The sequence below is a fragment of the Cricetulus griseus genome (assembly GCF_003668045.3).
Source record: "Cricetulus griseus strain 17A/GY chromosome 1 unlocalized genomic scaffold, alternate assembly CriGri-PICRH-1.0 chr1_1, whole genome shotgun sequence".
NCBI classification, from domain to species: Eukaryota; Metazoa; Chordata; class Mammalia; order Rodentia; family Cricetidae; genus Cricetulus; species Cricetulus griseus.
Genome location: NW_023276807.1, coordinates 155,797,538 through 155,822,024, shown reverse-complemented (window position 1 = coordinate 155,822,024; position 24,487 = coordinate 155,797,538). Strand labels below are relative to the sequence as shown.

The window sequence follows — 24,487 nt, the reverse complement described above, 5'->3', positions numbered from 1 at the left end:
AATTGTCCACTTAAACTTATTGACCAAATGGCTTTATTGATGGCATTTTAATATAATAAATTTTACTAACAGAACAGCTATTTGTTCAGTAGTCACTCCATATATGTGTTGGACTTTCTATAATTTCAGTTGCCAATGGGCATGGCCCCAAATTATTAAATTGAAAATGCTAGAATTTATATGTTTTAAAATTTATGTCATCCTGAGAAGCAGGATGGATTCTCCCACCATCCCATCCCATACTTTCCACAAGGTGAGTCACCCCTTTTCCATGTATCCATGCAATATACTTTACCCTGTTAGTCACTGAGCCACTTGGGTTGTTAGTATTAGATTTAAGTAACTTTTATGACATGGTTGAACCCTGAACCAAAATATTTCCAGCATGCATCTACTTTAGCTCATCACAGAGACTCTGAATTATTCCATAACATCCCAAGAAAAGGGGGTAAGGGCAGTAGAAAAGGGTTTGAGAGAAAAATCTTTTCTGAATAACATTTTGATAGTATGTGTCTTTATGTCTTTGATTTTGTTTTTTGAGAAAAGACTACACTGTGTAGTTCAGACCCCAGGTTGACCTTGAGCTTTGAATCCATGACAACATACTCAACTATAATTACTCTATTTTATTATCAGTTATTATTGTTAAATCCTTATAGTTTCCTATTTGTTACTTAAAGTTTTACCATAGGTACTCCCATACATGGAAAACAGAAAATTTAGATTTTAGTACATCCTGTGGAGTCAGACAAGTCCAGAGATTCTTGGAATGTATTTCCTGTGGGCGCAGGGGTGGGGGTGTGCTATTTGAACTACTCAACTAATTTTCATATTGTTTTTTCTTTCTTTCACATCCCACTAGTTAAGCTAATTATGTTGATTCTGTGTTTAAGGAAGGATGATTTACAATCCCAAGATAAAAACAGTTTGTTTATTTGAAGCACAATGAATAGTAATTCTGTTGTGAGTTCTGTTGTGTTCCCCCAACTTTCAACTGTTGAAGTAGATCCAGTGCCTCTAAATTTGATTATATTCAGACCTAAAGCCTTTAAGGCAGCAATTCTCAACCTGAGGGTGGAGACCCCTTTGGGGATCAAAAGGCCTTTCATAGGGGTCATCTAAGACCATAGGAAAACACAGATATTTATATTACAACTCATAACAACATCAAAATTATGGTCATGAAGTAGCAATGAAAATAATTTTGTGGTTGGGATCATTACAACATAAGAAACTGCATTAGTCGAAGCATTATGAAGGTTGAGAACCACTTCTTTAAAGAGATTAAGTTAAAATGAGGCCTTTAAGGGTGAGCTCGAATTGAATCTGTATCATAAGAAGATGAATTTTGGATACATAGAGAAACTACCAAAAAATCTGACTCCACAAAACAAAGAGCACAGACTACAGCTGACTACAAGGTAAGAGAAAGAACTCAGAAGCAGGGTCTGTTTTGGGACTTGAGCTACCTGGCCAGGAGAGATGGCCCTGCTGTGTGGAGTTCTTAGAGGAGACACTGTGTATCGGTTAGACACAGTCTTTTGTTTATTTTTATTTTTTATTAATTTACTTTTTACAGTCCAATCCCAGTTCTTCCTCTCCCCACCCCACCTCCCCCATTTCCCCCTTCTAGGAAGTCTCCAAAGTCTGTTCCATCATCTAGTTGAGGCAGGACCAAGGCACCTCTCCACCTCCACACCCCTACATCTAGGCTGGGCAAGGTATCTCTCCATATAGAATGGGCTCCACTAAGTCAGTTTATGCATCAGTGTTAGATCTTGGACCCACTGCTGGTGGCCTCATATATTGTCCCAGTTACACCATTAAAGGAGTCTAGTTCAGTCTTGTTCAGGTTCCTCATTTGTCAGACTGGAGTCAGTGATCTCTCACTAGCTTGGGTCAACTAAGTCCATGGGTTTCCCCACCGTGGTCTTGACTCCTTTGTACATATTATCGCTCCTCCCTCACTTCAATTGTACTCCAGGAGCTTGGTCCATTGGTGGTTGTGGATTTCTTCATCTGCTTCCATCTGTTTATGGAAGAGGGTTCAAGCTTCTCTGGGATTATGGATTGTAGGCTGGATATCTTTTGCTTTATGTGTGGTATTACTTATGAGTGAGTACATACTATGATTTGTCTTTCTGGTTTGGGGTTACCTCACTTACGATAGTTTTTCTAGTTCTGTCCATTGGCCTGTGAATTTTAGGATGTCATTGTTTCTTACTGCTGAGTAGTACTCCATTGTGTACCACATTTTCTTTATCCATTCTTCAGTTGAGGCTGTTTCCAAGATCTGGCTATTACAAATAATGTTGCTATGAACATAGTTGAGTAAATTTCCCTTGTGGTGCGGAAGTACCTCCTTTTGTTATATGCCCAACCATGGTATTGCAGGGTCTTGAGGTAGGTTGATCCCTAATTTTCTGAGAAATCATCATACTGATTTCCATGGCAGCTGTACAAGTTTGCACTGCAACCAGAAATGGAGGAGTGTTCCCCTTTCTCCATATCCTTTCCAGCATAAGCTGTCATTGTGTTTTTGATCTTAGCCATTCTGATTGGTGTAAAATGGAATCTTAGAGTGGTTTTGGTTTGCATTTCCCTGATGACTAAGGATGTTGAGCATTTCCTTAAGTGTTTTTCTGCCTTTTGAGATTGCTCTGTTGAGAATTCTCTATTTAGATCTGTACCCCATTTTTTAATTGGATTGTTTGGTAGTTTGATTTATAGTTTCTTGAGTGCTTTGTATATTTTTGAGATCAGCCCTCTGTCAGATGTGGGGTTGGTGGAGATCTTTTCCCATTCTGTAGGGAGACTTTTTGTTTTATTGACAATGTTGTTTGCTTTACAGAAGCTTCCCAGTTTCAGGAGGTCTCATTTATTGATTGTTGCTCTCAGAGACTGTGCAACTGGTGTTCTACTTAGGAAGTAGTCTGCTGTGCCTACGCATGTAACAATAAGTCTTTCTGCCAGCCACTCAAGCCCTCACTGCCACATGGGTGCCCACAATAACACACAGAGATTAATATTAGGTGCAATTCTGCTGCCCAATGACTAGGATTTCTTATCTGCTAGCTCAGTCTTAATTATCAACCATAACTATTAATCTATATATTTTATAAAGACTTATCTTATCTAGGATTCCGGCCAGGTGTCCTCTTCCCCGGGATCACATGGCAGCTCCACAGTGAAGACAGGAGGAGGAAGAGAGCAGTTTCCTGCTTGTCTCTGCTTATATTCTGAGTCTGCCTGCTGTGTCACTTCCTGCCTGGATCACAAGACTTCTCTTTAGTACATTTCCCAGAATCCTCCTCGACTTCTAGTCCCACCTAACTTGCTTCCCTATTGGCCAACAGTACTTTATTTATCAACCAATAAGACAAACATACACAGAAGGACTACACCCATCATATGCATTCAAATGTATTTCCCACTTTCTCTTCTATGAGGTTTAGTGTGGATGGATTTATATTGAGGTCTATGATCCATTTAGACTTGAGTTTTGTGCATGGTTAAAGATACAGATCTATTTGCATTCTTCTACATGTTGACAGCCAGTTATACCAGCACCATTTATTGAATATATTTTCTATTTTCCATTTTATACTTTTAGCTTCATCAAATATTAGGTGTTCATAGGTATGTGGGTTGATATTGGGATCTTTGATTCAACTCCATTGGTCCACCTGTCTGTTTTTATTCCAGTATCAAGCTCTTTTCATTACTGTAGCTCTATAGTAGAGCTTGAAGTCAAGGATGGTGAAAAGATCTTGTAGTGAGATACAAACACTGCAGGGAAGACAGTCACACCTGTAGTTGATACAAAGCACAGAGAGTATTCTGTGTAAGTTTACAGCCCCTGCCTCTGTGATAATCCATGATGTTTATTTTATTATGACAAAACTGTGCTCATGACAAATAGATAATTTCACTAAAGTGGGACTTTTCAAGTTTAAGCTCTTTCATTTTGTACTTCCAAGTTTTCAACTGATCAGATATCTAAATTGCTATTTATGCTTCTGAAAAGATGTTGCTTGGATTATACCACAGATAACAAAGATAATTTACTAAAATGAATTCCTAAAAAGAAACTATAGACCTTTATTCATGTCCACAAACCAGGATTTCACATTGGCTGGAACTTCCAAACATTTTTGACTCATTGTAATGAAGAACTTTGTTTTTCTCATATATTCTAAGAAGGACTCTTCTCTCATTGTTTTTTGTTTTGTGGTTGCCACATTCATAAACACTAACATGCAAGGAACTTCACATTGATGACATACAGGAAAAGCTATGACATTAGTTTATTTGCAATAAGTTTTGTGCTTCCTGTTTGAATGACCCTGCTTTTCAACAAGCTAGAATACATGTATTTGTAAAAGACTGAAGCTGAATTTCAGTGTGACTGGATTTTGCATAAGTGTTCTGTCCAAGGACTTTGAATAAGATGCTTTAGAAGCAATTTCTTAGGAAACCTAGGGTGCTGAATATTTCAGATTCTCTTCCATATTTTAAAAGCATTCATTTTAAAAATGACAGGGGTAGAGCAATATTCTCTTTGTAAAGAGAATGACATTTCCTTTCCCTTCATGTATGTCATCTAATGTCTCCAACAGCATGTTCTTAAGAATAACTTGGTGGGTAGATATTAGTGAAAATGCAGGTTCCTAGGTATTGCCTACTGATGCTCTAATTTCCTATTGAAGCCTAGGAATCTGCATTTTATTGAAAATTCTCTGCACATGACTCCTATACCTGATAGATTTTGAGAATCATCACTATAGCAGCTATATAGGAGCATAGCCACCAGCCCATCACAGAAATTCATCTTACCCTGCAGTACCTCATACTCATTTATGGCGAACATTTCCATCCCAGCTACAATAGCAAATATAAGTGAAATTCAAAGCACGTTATCCTGAATAGTAAAATTCTTAAACAGGATCTACAGATTTTCACTAGGAAAATACCAAGAAATATGGATAGTTTTTTTTTTCTGGGAAAATACTCACATGAAGTTAACTAGAATATAAATGCATTTAAAGACTTTCACAATCAATAAAGGATTTTGATTTTAAAGTAACTATAATATATATGACAGAAAATGCTAACTTTTTTCTCATGGATTAGGTAAATATACAAGACTATAATTCAAGTAATTGGAATACTAAAATCCCATCAATAAATTTTCCAAACTATATGTAATCAGGTTACTACTAATAAAAACATTTACACAGGTGATTTGAACATTCAATCTTAAAATATGTATTTGTTGAATGCACCAAATTTTAACTGTTTGTGTTGTTAAAATATAAACAATGTGCTCATTTTCAATTTTTAAATTCTTTCTTATAATGTTACTACTTAATTAGTACTATTCATAAAGAAAAATATTGAATTTTATGTTTGAGAACTGCTAAGTATTTATGCTGCTCTACACCCGAATATGTGTGGAATAGCTTTTAAAAATTCTTTCTATTCACAATTTATTATAAATTTACCTGAATTTAAAAATGACTTTAGCTATCTTTATATATTTGAATATTTTTACCAACTCACTGGATGCATTGAGAGACTCTTGAGGCCAAATCTTTGAGGTAGCAGTTTAAAGTCTATATACAGATCAAAGTGGCTTTTCTGTGAACTTTCCCATCAGAACTCTGAGTTGTAAACAGTTGACAACATGAATAGATATCGTTGGACCTCAAAGCAATGAATGAGAAAGAAAATCCTAGATGCATATTGTAGCCAATAGTATGTGTTCTAAAAATAAAAATGACCACCAATTTATAAGGTTACAAGAGATAGTTCCTTATTGAAAAACTATCTGTAAATACTCATGGAAGCATCTAGAAAACATACTTCACTACTTTGCCTGAAGTATACCAAATACAGAGTTCATCCAGGTCCTCAAGCAGAACAAAACTAAGTCATCATGCTGAAGTCTTTAGTATCATTGCACCTACTGTGTTTTCCTGATCACATTTGTTTTGGTTTCAGACATTGTTAACTGTCTTGAGCTTTCATTAAACAAATAAACAAAAAAGCAAAATGTCAAAACAATGAAGTTGAGTGTGTGTGACAAGGTAAAACTCATGTATGTCTTACAAAACCTCAATGAACAAAAATTTCTATACTTTCCTTATTAATCATTGAGTGAATTCTAAAGCCTAGGAAGAGGTAAGTATCTGAGCCATAGCTGATGTATCTGCAGTCCAAGGGCACAGCTAGGACTTCCTTGTCTGACTTGACTAGGGGATTCTGCTATGGTTTGAATTGGAAATCCACTCACAGGTAATTCAAACACTCTGTCCTCAGCTTTTGGGGCTAATTTGAAGGTGCTGAAGCTACTACCATGTGGAGTCCAGGTGGCAGAAGTAGGATTGATCTTTGTCTTGTGCTGCTTTCTCATCCTGACCTGTTTAATCTGCTTTCTGTCACCCTGAGAAGAGTCACAACCACATGCTCTGACCACAATGAACACTGCCATAGACAGAGTCACTCCCGTATCCATACCTTCTTCTCCAAGACAGCCCCAAGCTTTCCCAAAAATGTGAGTTAAAATAAACTTTTGCTCTTTTATGGCATTCTATCAGGTATTTTGTCCTCTCTGGAGCTAATTCAATCTCAGGCAGGCTACTGAGGTCACATCGATGGTGTTTAACAAATCTAAGATTTCATTGTTAATATAAGAATACAATCTAAGGGAGAGGTAAAATTGCCTCAACAAAGAATATCACACACACACACACACACACACACACACACACACACACACACACAAATTCAGGGCTGATTTTTCATTGATCTAATTAGTTATAATACCTTCCTCTCCTTTAAAGGCAGTACCTGGCAATGATGGTGATGGATGCTCTGATTGCCACCTAAACTAAGATCTACAAAAAATCACACCTAAACCAGACATAGCAGAAGTAAAGGAAAACAGTATGTCAAGGCAAAATCTAAGCAAACTTCTGAAGGGCCATGTCCACTGGTATGCAAAACAAAACAACTATTTTTTTAGAGTTCTGTAGATTTTTCTTAGACCTGCAAACACAAGACACTGTAGAGTGGATGAGTGTTGGTCTTTTCTAAGAAGCATCTGATGGACCGTATACTTGATTACTTACAGAAGGCCATGTAGTCCCTCAAGAAAATGTGACTCTGTACAACTCTTCAGGAGAACCATTTGTCCAGCACACCTTGAGTGTTCCCGATTCTGGTGCTTGTGAGATGTTAGGCTAAAAGTGGGGCAGCTGATATACAAACCACCTCTCTTGTTTCCTACAGACTTCTTTCTGGCTAGTAGTTCCTTCTTTCTATTGTATGTTTAGTGAACTCTTAACCAAGTTCTTACTGCTAAAACAAGTGCAGGTTAAACCAACTTCCTCTTGTTTGCACTTGGAGTAGAATCCAGGGTCTCATATATGCCAAATACAAGCTTTATTACCAGAATAATCCTCTAGCCCAGGTTCGGCTAATTTCCTGCCAAATTTGTTGAAAGAGGTAATATTTATCTACCATTGAACACTTGATTAAGCATAACAGTTTTTTTGGAGCATAAGGAAAGGACTGGATGAGTCATGAAGAAAGCAAGGAGGCTTGGAACTCTTCATATTGGCTTAGGAAGTGAGCAATGTCAGGATGTCAATTGTGTATGTAAGTTTACTTATGAAAATTCTTCTTGTGAGGTCTTCTACTCATTTATGGCTTGATAAAGGAATGAACAAGCAATATGGCAACAAGAATTTGATATCCACAATAATATAAGGCCTTGGAATTGTGTCTTTGCCACTCTTACCCAAAATTTGGGTAAATAAAGAGAGCTATGACAATCTCCCCACATTCCTAAGATCTTAGATGTCAGGCAAAACACTTCAAATGCTTAATAATTACAACTAAATTATTTAGGTTGAGAGTCAAAGACTGTATCATGATTTCAAGTCACAGTTTTGTTTTAAGGCTTGTTTCAAAACATGTTTATTCCAACATAAAGGAACAATTTGTGCATTACTGGACTTTGTATTTGCTTATGTAGGACTTCATCTGAGACAAATATAGATACACGAAATTGTTATGAAAAGCTGGTGTGGAAATATGCAAAATATACACACATGCACTCATAAGAATACAAAGTTACCTTGGCTCTTGTTTATGGAATGAGCTGTACACATTATCTGTCATTATAATATCCCATCCAACTCAATTATCATGCCTCATCATTTGACAATAACTCTCAATCTATCATCTAAGTATATCTCAATCATCTAGAATGTAGAAGATTGTATGATCATCTTTATTACTTTCCATTATTCTTGTTTGCTTTTTATGTTGTTGATAATATTTCTGAAAATTGTAATCCCAATTTTCCAAAAAATCTGCAGATGTTTTTGCTTCACTTTATGGTATGACTATTTTAGAAAGAAATATGTCACCTCATCATAAACTTACTATAGCAAGAGTTTTAAATATTTATTAAATGGGCAATGTTACTGCTATTCTACATAAATAGCTATATAATTTAATTTTTTTCCTAAGATGACTCTATCTGTATAGTCCCCCTACTTTATAACAGGAGCAGTTATGACTAAGAGGGGTGAAATGCTCATTCTCAATCACAAAGCTAAACAACAGTTGGAATTCAAAATAATATTGTAGATCCTGCTCTAAACAGCCTTAATCAAGGTTAGCCAAGGTCATGCTTTGCTAAATACAGAAACTTCTGAAAGTCCAGCACCCCTTACCTTGCAAGTAGACAGACTTGAGATCACTCCCAAATCCCACGACTTAGTAGAAGAATGTCACTAAACACGTTGCTTAATTGTTTTAAATTTTAGTTCCTACTCTGATGAAACAGCCATAATGAAGTACCCAATGATCACTGAGTACTTAGTCTATGAACAGGTGACATACTCTTACAAGTGGCAAAGCTTGAGTTTAGAGAAGTAAAACTAAACAGTTAAAATCACAACAACAACAACAAAACACCCCTAAAACAAGATCATGGTAAGGCACCTGTCCTTACCATGGATGGAGCTAAACCTCAGTCTGTTAAGCTGAAAACACTTTTCCTGTTAATCAGTTTGCCCCAGTGTCCAATAAAACTGTCCTTCTTCCTGTCTTGGAGGACTGGAAGATAATGTAGGTAAATTATTTAGCACTGTGCCTTGTCTTAATGAATGGTGCTTATTGCTGCTATTACAAACATTACAAACATTGGGAATTAGTCAAGATTATAACTATAATGTATGGTTATCCTCTTAATCTCTGTCTGCAGTATATGTAGGGACTACCAAAGACACTAATACACTAGCAGGATTTGTGATATGCATTAGAATCAAGGGAAAGAAAGGGGAGAAGCTTCACACTGCTAGGTGAGGAATCCTCACTAGGTATGGTAATACAATGAGAAGTCGGTGCCAGGCTTTGAACTGGGAGGGAACCTAAGCTGGCTGGTGTGCTGAGAAGACACATCCAACAAGTACGGTAGCAGAAAGCAGCTGAGGGTGTGGGCAGGGCAGTGTCTGAGTCATCAGATGCCACCCTGCCAGCTCTCAGGTGAGTGTGGGTTCTCCTACCAAGTACATTCCTGGGCAAGTCTTTGATCTGAGGGAGCTTCTAACCTGTGAGGTTTGCAGTGCAGCAGCACCCCCTACAGGCCTCTTAGGATTAAACTCTAGGAGTTTGGGTGAGGAAAGAACTTCAAAGTAATCCAAACAACAAAGTTGGCAGGCTTAAAGGTTCCTAGGAACCTTGAATTGTCAGCCTGGGCACCAGAGGCCGATTGATGCCAAGGACACACTCCTAGCTGCCAAGGACACAGTCCTAGCCATACTCTTGCAAGAAGACACAACCGGTGTTTGGTGCATTCTCTTCACAGGAAATACCTTGGCTTCTAAATATGGGCTTGATTTAAAGCAAACACACAGAAGCCAAAGCAAATAATGTTTGTGGGTGGGATCTCCCTGATAGCCTTCACCTTTTCTTCATGCTTCTTATAGCTAGGAGGGAACAGGGAAGTCATCTTTACAGTCTAACTTTTCCATGTAACAGAACATCCTATCCAGTGGGCCCCATGAAGTTAAACAGGCCCAGGACTGCATTGGAACCCACGGAGTGACAGCCATTACACAGATATTTTTCATATTTCTAATTTTTGTCTTAACCTGATCCATCAAAATTTACTATTTTCTTCTGAGGGGTAATTTGGGGTAGGGATAGGGTTGAAAGTAATGGAGAGGAAGAGGGTTCCTACTAAATTATAATGACAGTTTGAATGCCTCACTTGTCATCTGTCATCAATCCCAGTGGGATATGGCCAGTAAAGTTAACAGTGCCAGACAACACTTGTCCACAGACGATGTAGAATATTCTAAAGTGACCTCTTTATCCCTTGACTTCTGAGGATAAGGTAGGCTTTAATTACAGTCTTCAGTCTCCGAAGTCTGTGAACTCTTCCTGTCAGCAGTCTCTTCACTTTTTGGGCCCCACCCTGAGGATGGTATGCATATCTTAATCTGAAGATGACAGGAGGAAATTTCTGTGGTTGATCTGTGACAAAGGCATATATATATATATATATATATATATATATATATATATATATATATATATTGCAGATCACCTGGCCACCTTTCTAGGTTCACCAAGAAGTTAACCTATGGCATTAATTTTCCATACACTGTTGGGGAACATCATGGAGGCTATGGAATAGACAAAAGAGCTGAAAGGTCTGTGTCCTTGAACAACTGTACAATTAATGATGAGTCTATCAGATAAGTTAAAACAATGCTTCTGAAGCCTTGTAAGTGCTCATAAATGGGAGCACTAGGGCACTCATGTGCCCCTTGATTTGTTAAATAACTTTATATTGATTCAATACTGGTGTGCAATTTTAAAGATCTAGAAGTGTCATTCTTTCCAGAGAGATCTATGGCTTAATTTTTAGGGGGGTGGCGCTGAGGCTTTTGTCTCTTGAGACAGTCTAGATAAGTATCCAAGCTAGCCTTGAAGACTTGAGAGCCTCCCTCTGCCTCATAAATGCTGGGATTACAGTCATCCACCACTAAGCCTAACTTCTCATTAGCATCTCCTAGAGAATCAGAAACACTGTTGGCTGTAGCTGTTTGTCTTTGGTGTTAACTGATTTTTAGTCTCAATACCTGGGTTGTGTGTATTTCATGCTTGCATCTGAGGCATAAAAAAACGAGAAAGAAAGGCCATGAGGTGCTTAGATAAGACGTGACAGAGCAAGGCTAGTCTCCTTATCATGTAATGGCATTCCTCTCCCTGACAAGACATTTCTCTGGAAGCAGCAGGTGTTGCCCACAATCTTTCCCATTTAGGTTATACAGAGAGATAAAAATCAAAGGACAGCACACACTTTTTAAAACATGGGTCTTCTTAAGGTTGGAATTCTTAGGTCACCAGTTGCTCAGAGTCTCCCAGGATCATCGATTGATTTGAATAATTAACAGAATTATCATCCAGGACTTGGAAGGTATGCTCTTAGATGTGGTACTGGATAGACTTGGGCCAAAGGTTTGGGTGGAAATGTGGACTCACCCAGATTCACAGTGCCAGACTCTGACAAATTCAGTTTCAACACTTCCACTGAGTCTTGGCAGGTGCTCATGCCTGATGTCATCAGCCAATGATGTAATTCAGAAAGAGTGGTATTTTGCAATAGAGATTCTAGTAACCCTTCCCATGAGTGTGGGTTGCAAGCTATCAATATTTATGTCACAGGCGGAGAGCATATAATATTTTGTAACGAAGAGAAGTTAAATGCCCTGTCTTCTGCATACATGAATTGTCTTTGTGTTCCACATCAATAGCTTTAAATTCATGGTGTTTGTCTTTTATTTTCTTAAGACATTTTTTCAATTAAATATAATGAAGGGAAATCTTATTGACGTCACCAAAATGGACATGACAAAATTAAAGGATTAGATGTGCATGGTCACAGGAAATTCTAAAAGATGGATTAATTTATAATTTCTTCCTATGAAAACATGACTACATTAAAAACTAACTTGGGTTACAGTGACAAGCTATTGTAAATCCTTTTTTTTTTTGTAAAATTAGTAGCTTGGTATGGCTGATATTACAGGGTTTGCCCCACCCTTATCATAGTCTAAAGTACTACATAATGATGTACTCATAAATGTAGATGACCTAAAAATGTAGTTTCAAAGAACTGAAAGGTAGACACAGGAAGACAAAATGGGGGAATAAAAGAAGTCGAATTTCTTGGACTGTTTGGTTTTATCACAGACACCAGAAACATAACATTGTATATGTTCAACCTACATAGTTGAAAATGTAGTTCTGAGGCAAAGGTTTTATTGATTTGTTCTTCTCAGAATCTTATTGTATATATGTTTCAGTTTTTCTCATGTACACAAATGTTGCCAGTTGTTCTCTGGCTCCATAGGCATGCCAGAGATTCTTTGCTGCAAAAGTAACCCCAGTAGTTACAAGATCATTGTATATACTAGCCCCAAAACAGATAGCTTTCATTAACTGTGCTCTAAGTTTCTGGGTTGTTTTGCTGGGTGTGTTTTATATTGTTAATAAATAGTGTGCGGTGAGTGAAGAATATTGGATGTGTATTACTGTCCCAGTTAACATTTTGATCTGGCTATCTGGAAGTCATAACAGAAATTCTGGTTTCAGGTTACCATGTGTGAAGTACTTTTGGACTGTAAACATGTGTGACCATTTATGGTTTTACTTCTCCAGGGGTAGCAGAGAAATCCTCTTTCCTTTCCTCAAGAGGTTGTTCTTGGTCAATTGAACGTAGGCTTCCAGTGTTTCCTTCCTGGACTCTCCTTGCATTTTCTACATCTTTTTGAAATGCTCAGGAAGAGGTAAACTTTCTAGGTGTGGTTGCTGGAGTCACTGGGTGGAACCGTCGCTCCCCGCCCCTTGGCATGATGCAACTTTGCACATGCTGAAAGTGCTGACCTGCAAGGCAGCTGCATTACATTCCTTCTGGAGGAAAGACAAAGCCAAGGAAATACCTTCTCTCAAGGAAAGCCCAACGTAGTGAACTTAAAGTGTGGATTGAAGGCTACATCAGTACATGTACTGGGCTGAAGACTGGTTGCTATTGTAAGAGTATTCAAGTATCACTATCTTTTAATAAATCTCACATCAAATTGTTCTCCTTATGAGAAAAAGAAATAAGCCCATAGTTCTAGATTAAATCCAGAAAGGAAAAACAGTAGCTGTTATTACTCTGTAAATTCATTTTGTATTTTCTCTAAAAATAAATTATTTTTTTACAAATTAAACATTAAAAATATATACTAAGGATAATATTCAAGGGTACTTTGGGGTTAGAGATGGGGTTGATAATGGAAGTGTTGAGGATAATCTCACTTGCAGTATAGATATAGGAGGGATGTTTTTTCTTCTCCTATAGTTCAATTTTAGAGCTATAATGGTATTGTAGAAAATTCAGTCAAAGTTCAAAGAAAGTACACGATTTGCCCAAGACTGGATCATGTGGCAGAAACACAATTCAAAAGAAAGATACTGATTCCCAAGTAAGTATGTCTGCCAATGTTCCATTTTTACCTATGTGTAAATATGTTATCAATCAATCAATCAATGAAAAATGGTAACATTCCACATGCTGTTGTTCCTCTATCTAGTTTTCACTTTCCATTTTGCGATGAATTGGAGGCTTTTAGTTGTTAGATGAATTCAAGGACTTCAGTTTAAGTGATGTTTACCAGGTGAGCCTTCCCATGGAAGGATGACATGATGAATAAAAGCATCAGGGGACAGATTAGCCCAACACAAGGTTTTATAATCCCTACAGAAACAGTAGTTTTTGCCTACTCAGGACTTTCTGTCCAGGTGACTCTCATTCCTCAAGAATTCCTTTGCTATTCCAAACACCACAAATAAAGTTTGCACAATGTTCTCACAAGCTGGGTATGATTTATGCTTGCCTTGGTTACTCCATTTTCTTTAAGTGTTCCAGTTTGAATATATTTTTTTGTTCACTAAAAGAACCACTCATTGGTTTCATTTAAAAGTTGATACCAAATTCCGTGAAATAGCACGAGGACCAAAGGTTTGGGTTCTGGTCTGTTGAAATAGGTGGCCTGAAACGTTGAAGACATGAAGAACCCAGGCATGTCATTACTTTGACTTGATGTGGGATAAACAATTCAAGTGAAAACTCACATTTGAGATGATCAGAAGCTTGGAACAAGTCCTTCTGTAGTGACAATGACCACACAATAACAAAGTCAAAGTAGGGCTGTAAACTTGGCTTCTGTGTAGCTTGTTCACATAACTTCCTTGGCCCAAAAATGGCAAGACCTAAGAACCAATGTTCAGCTTCATCCTCTTATTGCATTGTCACCCAAAACTCCATTATTTTCAAGTTAACTTGTCACATTCTGCATCATCTTAAGATCTTCATTGGGGGTCTCCATGGTTTTGACAAATGACTTTAATATGCCTTATAAGGTCTCACAATGGTCTCCCCCCAGAGCAGATGATGTAAGGTGATTTCAGATTTAGACACCTAAAACAGAGAAAATTGGTTTCCATAAGAGTGCTATCTGTATTTATCCTTATGGATTACACATGCAAATGTACTGCTGTAACAGTTGCTCTCCATGCTCTACCTAGATATCATTTGTCTATTGGTGGATGCATCACTCAGTAGCAAGAAGTAACCCACACACAGTAGCATCCTGCTCTAGGTGATTACCCAAGGCCAACAGCATTCTGCCAACAAGCTTCTAACAGAATGTAAGACCCTGATTACTACCCAACTGTGAGCATCGTGACCCTATGATTAATTGGTATAGAATATTAAAACCAAGAGCCGCCTTCTCATATAATCCCTCCCCCTCTCTTCAGCTGGACTTCTGCAGCTCAGCCTGTTGCTTGGCTGTAGATCTCTGCCTCTGCTTCCATCAGTTACTGGATGAAGGTTCTATGATGACAGAGTAGTCCCCAATCTGATTACAGGGGAAGGCCAGTTTAGGCACCCTCTCCACTATTGTTAGAACTCTTAGCTGGGGTTAAGATCATGATGGGGAAACCCACAGAGACAGTTGACTAGAACTTGTGGGAGCTCACAGACTCTAGACTGACAGCTGTAGACTGACAGCTTGGGAGCCTGTATGGAACTGAAACAGGACCTCTGCATGTGGATGACAGTTTTGTAGCATGGTCTGTTTATGGCACACCTGGTAGTGGGAGCATGATCTATCTCTGGTGCATGAGCTGTCTTTTCAAAGCCCATTCCATATGATGAGATGCTTTGCTCAGCCTTGATGTGGGATAGGGGTCTTGGTCCTGCCTCAGCTAAATGTGACAGGCTTTGTTGACTCCCCATGAGAAGCCTTACCCTTTCTGAGGAGTGGATGTGGGTTAGGAGAGGTGGGCGGGGATGGAGGAGGAACTGTGGTTGGTATGTAAAATGAATTTACACACACACACACACACACACACACACACACACACACACACACACACACCATATTTACATATACCTATGAGCCACTCTTCTTTGGGATGGGTCTAAGATGCCATTCACATTCTCTCTGTCCCTATGGAATCAGGTCCAGATGCCACTGAAGCTGAAGCCTCATCTTTGCTTGGCAACTTCAGGCTGTGTTGTCTGCTTTCCTTACCTTATTATAGGTTTTATCTTAGATACCACCCATAACCAACATATGCATAATCATCTCTATTTCAGACCCTTCTTTTAGAGAGCCTGACTTTCCATGCCAAGCTCATGAATGTGTGCAGATCTTCAATCCTCCTTTTTCTTTCCTCCTTCTAGTCCTTCTCCTCCTCTTCATACTTCTCCTCCTCCTTTTTCTGCCCTTCTACCTCCCCTTCTCCTTCTTTCTCCTCCTTGCTTTCTTCCTCCTCTTTTTCATTATTGTTCTTCATATCTTTGGCAAGTATAAAGCTAATATAACACATATTCAATTTTTTCTTATAGGCATTTATTAAGCAGAACAAACTTCTATTTTTGATCATGGAATTTTAGTCACTTTTTTAAAAAGTGAGAATACTGAAAGTATCACAGAGGAAATATATTTGTTCTTCATGTGCCTCTCATTAATTTTAGAGTTTTTCTTAGTTGTATGGATTTAAGGAACAATGACTAGAGTGGGGGAAACTTGAAATAATATGGTACATACAGAACTAACTTAAACTTGTTTGCAGATTAAGGTTTTGAGATTGGGTTTTTAGCAGTAGACAGTATTGCTGAAGATAACTCCCCTTGCTTGCTGCCTATGGTGAAAGTGAACCACATTTGTCACATATTTAATGAACATTTCTTAACCTTTTTTTTGTTTTTTGAGATAGGATTTATTTTTGTATACCTGGCTGTCCTGGAACTCTCTGTAGACCAGGCTGGCTCAAACTCACAGAGATCCACCAGTCTCTGCCTCACAAATGCTGGGATTAAAGGTGTGCCTTTAAATTTCTTTTCACTCAACAATAGGTATGCATCATTAGACATTAAATATATAATCATTGGTAAGATTATAGTTAATTTCTGCTAGCCTGCTAACTTTCCCACTTAGAACTTTGACTTAGGCAAACATAGACAACAAGAAAGGAAACTGTAAATCTGAACTATTCTATTTCATTTGAAAGTATTTTTTACCACTTGTCTGGGTTTGTGAAAAAAGGCACCAAAAATGTGACAGAGGGTCTTCTCAGACACACATCAGTAGTAGGGACTCAATTGTCAAGTGAATGCACACAACCCATTTAATGCTTGAGTTTTTTCCATACCTTTTTCTTACGTAGCAATATAAGACAGCAAGAAAAGCACTAATTAACAATCCAACGCCAATTCCGATTGCAATGTATTTTTCATAGGAATCCATGGCATATGAAGTTAAGGTCAAATGCTCACACCTTTCTCCAGTATAACCAGTAAAGCACCTTTAAAGAGAGAAAAGAATACACAACTTTAAAGCCTACAATGATGGAAGTACAAACAGGTGATGCATTTCAAAGAATGAGAGAAGAGGGAAATTTGCAGAGGCACATAGGGGCCAGTCCATTAATGAAACAGCCTGGGCTTTACCAGTCCTTTCAGTAAGGTCTCACACAATTCCTCATTGCTAGGAAGGAAAGGTAGAGTGCTTGTCAAGAAACTGAGCATATCTGTGGCCAAAATTCAGATCATGGCAGCTCCAGGGCTTCATCTTCCTGAATAGATTTTCTCTTTATGGGACTCTGCCTCGACCTACAAACCTATAAAAGTCCAGAGTCATCTTCCTATGTTGTTAGAAATGTAAACACTGATCTGATATTTATAGAACATTAAAATCAGCATTCCTAGCAAGCTCAGGTTCCATTTGAGTAATATGGATAAGTAGTTTAGAAAAAAAAAGACTCCTTCGTATCCAAATATGAAGAAGATTGGCCAGTTACATTCATATTAAACAATATTTTCCCATTCTCTCAGCATTTCATCATCTTATTCCTTTTTAATTACTTTTAAGATTATAATATAATTACATCCCCATCCCTCTCCTTTCTCTGAGCACTTCTTGTTCCTAAGAAGAACAGGGAGTTTGCTGTGAGACAGTGTCTCCTAGAAATGGCAGAAGCAACACCCATGAAGTCTCATCCACGTGACAGCTTAAATATGACCAGAGCAATAACAACATCAGTAGACAAGCTAATGTGGTCTAGGGGTGAGGTAGGACTCAGGACGTCTGACTCTGCACAAAGAGCTGTAGGTAACTAAGAAATAAGACAACAAAAGTACATCAAGGGGATACAAATTAGAAAGGAAGAAGTCAAACTTTCCCCATTTGCTGATGATAAGGCAGTATATACATGTGTTCCAAAAGTTCTACCAGGAATGCTGAGAGGGAAGCACATACCAATTGGCTACCAAACACTATTTTTACTGGATAAAACAGAACGTTTGGAGCTGTGCTATGTCCAACACTTTCTTTTGTCTCTAAGACTTGCTGAGTTCTTCTCAGTTACCTGCAAATGGCTTTCTTCAGCTCATGGTGGAATGCACACACTCCATTAATGCAGTAATTATTGTGGTCTTCGAGACAAGGGTGGGAGAACTTCAAAGCTACAGGTCCTTCTATGTAGTCAGCTAGAAAAAGGAGATGCACAATTAACAGTTAAGTGCATCCTACTTTCACAATACACATTCAATGCATGTGGAAAGAGACCTTTTATTTGAGGGATGTTTGAGGCTTTTTGTCTTTTGAAATATTTTCTTTTTCTTGGGGGGGTTCTATTCAAAAGGTTGGGTTCATGTCTCTACACACACTGTTAATTAATTGCAGGGTGGAGGCGGATTGATGATTGCCCCATTCTTTAGAAGCTAATAACAAAGCATAGAGGTAAGTTGGTCGAAAGGTGGCAGCATTGGTTCCAGCTTAGCAGGTAATTTTGAACAGTGTTTCTCAGACGTGTACCCAATGCTGATTGGAAAGAAGGCCTCATATCACTTTGCATTTCCCCTGCATGGGTAGGGTGGCACCTAGGGAGTCCTGGATGTAACTTATTTCTATAATAAAATAGATGTTTAATCCCTCACCAGAAGAAAGGATGAGAATCCTCTTTCACTCTCCTACAAACTGCCAGGAGGTGCTAATTAGACAGGGGACATTCTCACTGACTGACCAGCAAGGGACTGTTAGGACTGATATAAGAGGCCAGAATCAATGTGGGGCTCAGGTGGGCACAGCCAATGGCAACACCACTACATACTGAGTGACAGTTCTACTATGAGAAGGTGTTGTCAAGTGGTTGCAAAGCCACAGAGGTAGTATCTGAGACAGATTTTTCTTTCTTTTGTTCCAGTACTGCAAAAATGACCACAGTGTACAGTCTAGTGATCTAAAACCTCCTTATGGGATTCCCACATTTGGAAAGGCTTCTCTGAAAAATCTATTTCAGGATGCTACTGATTCTGGCATGCCAGGTGTAACATGTACTGGTTGGTGCCATTCTTGGTGCCTATGCAGTGGGAAAGACTCTTAGGGACAGCTGTGTAATTGAATCCTTGCCATTTTCAAACATTTCTTAAGCAGAATTAGTGGCATGTTATGTTGTATTGAGCGAAAGAGTACATGTCCTCACTATTAGTCACTGCTCATGCTATACTATATGTGCATTTCTACAGAGAACAGGAGGATCCTACTTAGTTGTCTTTAGGGAAAAAACAGACCTAAAACATTCCTTTTATTGTGAAAAATACTAAATGTTTATACACTAAGGTACCAACAGGACACCATATCACTTTGCTTTGAAAACACACACTACAACTTAAAATTGACATTCAATTTGCTGTCTTAGACATAATTTATCCCTTTAGGAATTGATTTGGAGACACTGAGAATTTCTCATGCAAGCCTTGCTAAGTTCCTCTTAATTCAAGACTAACCAAGTTCACTTAACCAAATTTAAAGAAGGGTTCTCTAGAAAATATGAGAATTTGAAAAACATCATTTCCAAAGCGAGGGCACTCCAGAGAGACTCATTCTTCCCTTGTGGAGAAGAATATTAGTTATAACTTTATTAAAAACATTGATAAGATATGACTCATATTTCTAAGTTGAGAGTAAAATGAGGGGCTACACCATGGTTATAGAATGTTTGCTTAGCATGCACACTGCCCTGCAGTCCAGGCCAACATTTCAACAAAACAAGAAAAAATACAATTGTTTTTGTCAGGAAGAATGGAAAGGAAAAATATAGCATAGTTTCTCCATTCCTTCCTTGTTTCTGTTGTTATCTAATATTTCATTTGCAGTTCCTTCAGATTATGAGAGAGAGAAAAGGGTGGGGTGAGGGGTGCTGGAACCACATCTATGCCATCTCCCACTAAGATGAAACCATGCCTTTAAATTTTCTACACATTGTTTTACAAATTGATGTTCAAAAATCAAATGGATAACTTAGGTGTTTAAAATCATTAGGAAAATGAGAAACAGATATTACTATCTTTAATCTTTAAAAAATGAACTATTTGGCTTCATTTTTTTATTGGCTGTACCCTGAAATTAAGATAAGGAGTTTCCTATGTCCTGACCGCAAACCATAGTGGACATTATGAGATCTGTGAGCGAGTCAAAGCCATTCAGACACAGGTCTTGACAGGCAAGGAGCTTTCCAAGTTCATCTGTAGTTCAAATAGGTTTGGAAGCTGTGCCACAATGCCGTGGTTAGCACATCCAGAAGCCTCTATGGTATGCACAGTCAGATAGAAAGAAAATATATGACCCCCATCAACAACAAAAACTGTGTGGAAGAGGTTAGAAAATGCAGCATATGCTAAAAGGACAATAAGCAACAAGAGAAGACCTTTCCAAAGATCAGGAAAAGCACTGCTTCTTGGAGCTATAATTCCCGTGGCTGCTAAGCTTACTGTCAGAGATCACACTACAGTGACCCTCCTCAAGAATGTCAAAGTCATATGCAATTACACTGGATACCCCGGGTCACCGGGAGTGGAGCAGAATCCAAGCAGAGCCTGTGGCATGTCTCACATTCGGGAAAGTAGCTGAAGACAGATGGCTTTTCTCACCCTTGTTTCACTTCCTCCTTTAACAAAACAAAAAAAGCAACCCTTGGCTGGCACATCTACCTGTCACTTCAGCTTAACATCATCTTTCTGAAATAGCTGATTATCTTATAAAATATGGTTACAAATTTTCCAATGTTGTCTTTATCACAATTCAACTTTCTGTCAACGGTTTCAAAGATGGCACTTGAATTAGAATGGCAAGGAGATACCTTCTGTGTCGTTAACTGTCCCGTTGCTCTGCTGCTCCAGGCTAGGAGGTATCACGTGCACCTCGGCTTCTTCTGTCAGCGCGGTGGCCATTGCTGTGGTGGGGGAAAAGCATCTTTCACAGGTGAGTTTTTTGTGCCCCAACAACAGATCTAAAGTGGGTCTTAGTCTGGGGACTCACCCCCCCTTTTTTTTTTTATTTTACTCGTTATGTTTGATGGGATCCAGAACCTAACAAGGGCAATTCCAGACTACTTTTTAGCTGTCTCATTGACAGTATTATGGTTACAGAACACTGAAATACACCCATTCTTAAGAGAAAGTTCTGTATTTGCATGCTAAGTCAATCACACACACACAGCTTACAGTGGCACAGTAGCTGCTCTCATGTGCACTTCAATTCCTTAAAGCCATCATGTCAGCCTTCTTAGAAAAAAGTCAAGAGAGAAGAAAAAGCATCTATTCCATAAAGACCGGATTAATCCACACATTCTTTGATCCTTGTCGGGGGCAACTTCGACTTCAAAGAACTAAATCTTTACATTTCACAGTCATACAGAGTTAACAAATCAGAAAGGAAATAGCCTACCTTTGAACAGGAGGCAGACTGCCATTGCAACCCCCAGAGCCATATCCTGTAGCTGCTGAACTTCTTTCACTGGTCCTCCTAGACAGAAGGGTGGAGGGTTTTTAATTGTGCTCTCCGAGTCTTTCCTCCATTTATATTTCATGAAGCGTCATTTGGCAGTTCTTACCAATCCAAAAACTATGTGCTCCTGGCAGCAGCCTGAAGCCTGCAGGCACTCGCACACTTGTTTAGGATACCTGCGTTATCTAGAGATGTGATCAAATTTCCTCTTGAAACACTGGTTTCCTGTCACCTGTGGGCATAATCGCGCGTACAAAAGTTCTTAAAAACAACAAAAGTGAACGCAAATGCAGAAAAGTCCCTGCTCCTATGAACTGAACCACGGCTTCCTAGTAGGTTAACAAGGACCACAGCCAAGATACCTGCAAACCATTAAGTGGATAACCTGTTAGGATCAGTGAAAGTCCCTGATTCGACAGTCAGTTCCATTCCCTTTCATTATAGCTGCTGGGGAAAAAAAATGTACTAAGCATATTTAAAACTTATTTTGTTAATATGGCTATAAAGAAGAATTTGTATAAAAAGTATATGTAGTATTCCATTTTTGTTTTTGTTCCTTAGCTGTACTCACAGTAAGTTTTGTTAAATAAAATTACTTCCAATACTATAACACTAACTTTTATGTCATTCTGGTATTTAATGCTTTATGAAGAAATGGGATGGACTACTAAGTTCCAGGAACAACAATGTTTAAGTCTGGCCTCATAATAGGCTGCCCAGAATCAATGCATTAATAATATTGAAACTATAAATGGTGGTAATAGTCATAATAGACCCTTCATTGAGGTAGCCTCTAATCTGGGTAGATCTAATGAATAGCTAGTTTGAATTTCATACAGCACTCAAGGTTTTCTCACTGTTCACCCATCAGTGATTAAAATGAGATTATAAAAACCCAAATATGTAATTTTGCCTGTGCCTTTTTGTTTAAGCTATAGGGGCTACTTGTAAATTTTCACCTTCCCCAAATTACATTGAATATTTATGATATGGTTTGCTGAAGTGGTGTACCTTTCTACTTGGGATTTCATTTGCGTATATTTTCTGAACCTTAAAGACTTGTTCAAGGTTGGTTATCATGTGAATCATGTCCACCAAGCAAATTATATTTATCAGAAAGGATTCCTTTCTATATTCAAATAAGAATTTGGCTTTAGAAATCACACAAGCATGAGCTTGTTGTACTCATTACAGCTTGGGCAATCATTTACCACAAGAGTCATCACTTTAAAGGTAAAAGAATATGTACCACTTGGCTTACTTTAAATATGTCCATACACTGGAGCTCTGGTTTTAGGATCTTAAAGAACTATTTAGTATCTCAATTTCTGGGCATAATTTTTCACAAGAAAAGAATAGTTGAATTATAAATAATCTTCTTTAGCCACTTGTGGATAATTTAAGACATAATTTACTAAGGATTAAAATATTATCAAAAGTCTTTCAAAAGTTTCTGAAAAAAAAAATGTTAGTATCTCCCCCGCCATATGTGTGCCTGTGTGTGTCACACAGAGAGACAGAAAGAGATCATCAAACCCAGAGCTTCATCACAGCATCACATACTAAGCAAGTTCTCAACCAGTGCCAAATACACCTGGCCCAAATATCCTCATTCTTAAGACTGAGCTATAGATGTATGATGGTTGTCTTTGTAATAACAGTTACCTCGAGGGGTTCAGGAGATAGCTCAGTTGGTAAAGTGCTTGCCATGAAATTGCGAGGACCTGAGGCTTAGCTCCCCAGCACCCATGTAACATCAGAGGTTGTGGAACACACCTCAGTGCTGGGGAGGAAGAAGCAGGAAGATTCTCTGGGCTTGCTGCAAGTCAGTCTACTTGAATCATTCCATAAATTCCAGGTCCAGGGAGATACCGTGTTGATGCTGGTTGTATTTGTCAATGACACAAAATTTGACACATCTGGAAAGAGAGAATCTCAACTAAGAATTGCCTCCATCAAACTGCCTTGTGGACACGTCTGTGGAGCATTTTGTTACTTAATGTTGGATATGGGAGGGTTCTGCTTATTATGGATGGTGCTACTCCCGAGAAGATGGTCCTGGATTGTACAGAAAAGCAAGCAGAATAAGCCATTGGGAGCAAGACAGTAACCGGTATTCTTCCATGGTTTCTGATTTAGTTTGTGACTCAAATCCTCAATTTTCTCCCCTGATTTCCCTCAGTGAAGGACTATGATCTATGACACGTAAGCAAATAAACTCTTTCCTCCCCAGGTTGCCTTTTGTCATGGTGTTTATCACAGCAAAATAAGACTAGCTAGACTTAAAAAAAAAAACAAAACTTCAGATAACAACAATGAATGGAGGTTCAAATGACTTGATTAAGGCTGAGAGTGGAGCTGAGAGATTGAGGGTGTAATTACACAAGTAAGGACTGGGATTCAGTCCCTAATACACACAAACAAAGAAGAGAGTAGAGAAAGGGAGAGGTAAGGAGGAAGGGGAGGAGAGAAAAGAAAAATACTCAAGTCACATGCCAAAGAACATACATCAGATAGGGCTTCAATGTCATTGTCAAATCCCTCCTCAGAAGTCCTCCCCACTGTTCCAGCTGTGTCCTATGGCAAAAGTGGCTGTACTGATCACAGAAGTCCCTTAACCCCAATAGTCAAATTTTAAATGAATTTCCTTTTATTATAAGAAACTAAATATAAAGGAACCAAAGTTTTCTTTCATATCCATAAAGTCAGGCTTTTCTTTGGGCACCCAGCTCACAAAAAATAACATAGAGATTTATTAATTGTGAAAGCTTGGCCTTAGTTTAGGATTGTCCCACTAGCTCTTATAATATAAGTTAAGCCATATTTTTAAATCTATGTTCCTTTACATGGCTCAGTTACCTTCATCTTGTCCTTCCCGTCCTACTTCCTCAACTTCTGGCTGGTGACTCTACCTTTGTTCTCTCCAGAACTGTCTCTGTCCAGAAATCATGTCTACACCTCCTGCCTACTTATTGGTCATTCAGATCTTCACTAAACCAATGATAGTGACACATCTTCACACAGTGTAAAGGAATATTCCACAACATGTCAGAGATTAG

The 24,487-nt window shown here is 38.4% G+C and overlaps 1 protein-coding gene across 5 annotated transcripts; it reads right to left on the bottom strand.

The window, feature by feature from the left end:
• Positions 1-11,515: 11,515 nt before the first annotated feature.
• Epgn (epithelial mitogen) lies at positions 11,516-21,629 on the bottom strand. Of its 5 annotated transcripts, none has more exons than XM_027388387.2 (5): positions 21,369-21,629; positions 20,782-20,874; positions 18,010-18,130; positions 16,795-16,947; positions 11,516-14,551 (listed from the first exon to the last, which is right to left on the bottom strand). In XM_027388387.2, the coding sequence occupies exons 1-5, from the start codon at positions 21,508-21,510 to the stop codon at positions 14,497-14,499; spliced, it is 564 nt and encodes a 187-aa protein (XP_027244188.1). In that variant the 5' UTR covers positions 21,511-21,629; the 3' UTR covers positions 11,516-14,496. The 5 variants fall into 5 exon arrangements, with proteins under 5 accessions (XP_027244188.1, XP_027244189.1, XP_027244190.1 ...); XM_027388388.2 differs by having other exon boundaries at positions 16,921-16,947; XM_027388389.2 differs by having other exon boundaries at positions 16,921-16,947; positions 20,809-20,874.
• Between the last annotated feature and the right edge of the window lie 2,858 nt (positions 21,630-24,487).

Excerpts from the sequence above, each read along its gene's own strand:
- Epgn (XM_027388387.2), bottom strand. The coding sequence starts at position 21,510 with ATGAAATATAAATGGAGGAAAGACTCGGAGAGCACAATTAAAAACCCT. Across the intron at positions 18,131-20,781 it reads GACAGTTAACGACACAGAAG|CTGACTACATAGAAGGACCT; the intron begins GTATCTCCTTGC and ends TCCTTTTTCTAG. Across the intron at positions 14,552-16,794 it reads TATTGCTACGTAAGAAAAAG|GTGTCTAAATCTGAAATCAC; the intron begins GTATGGAAAAAA and ends TCTCTGTTTTAG.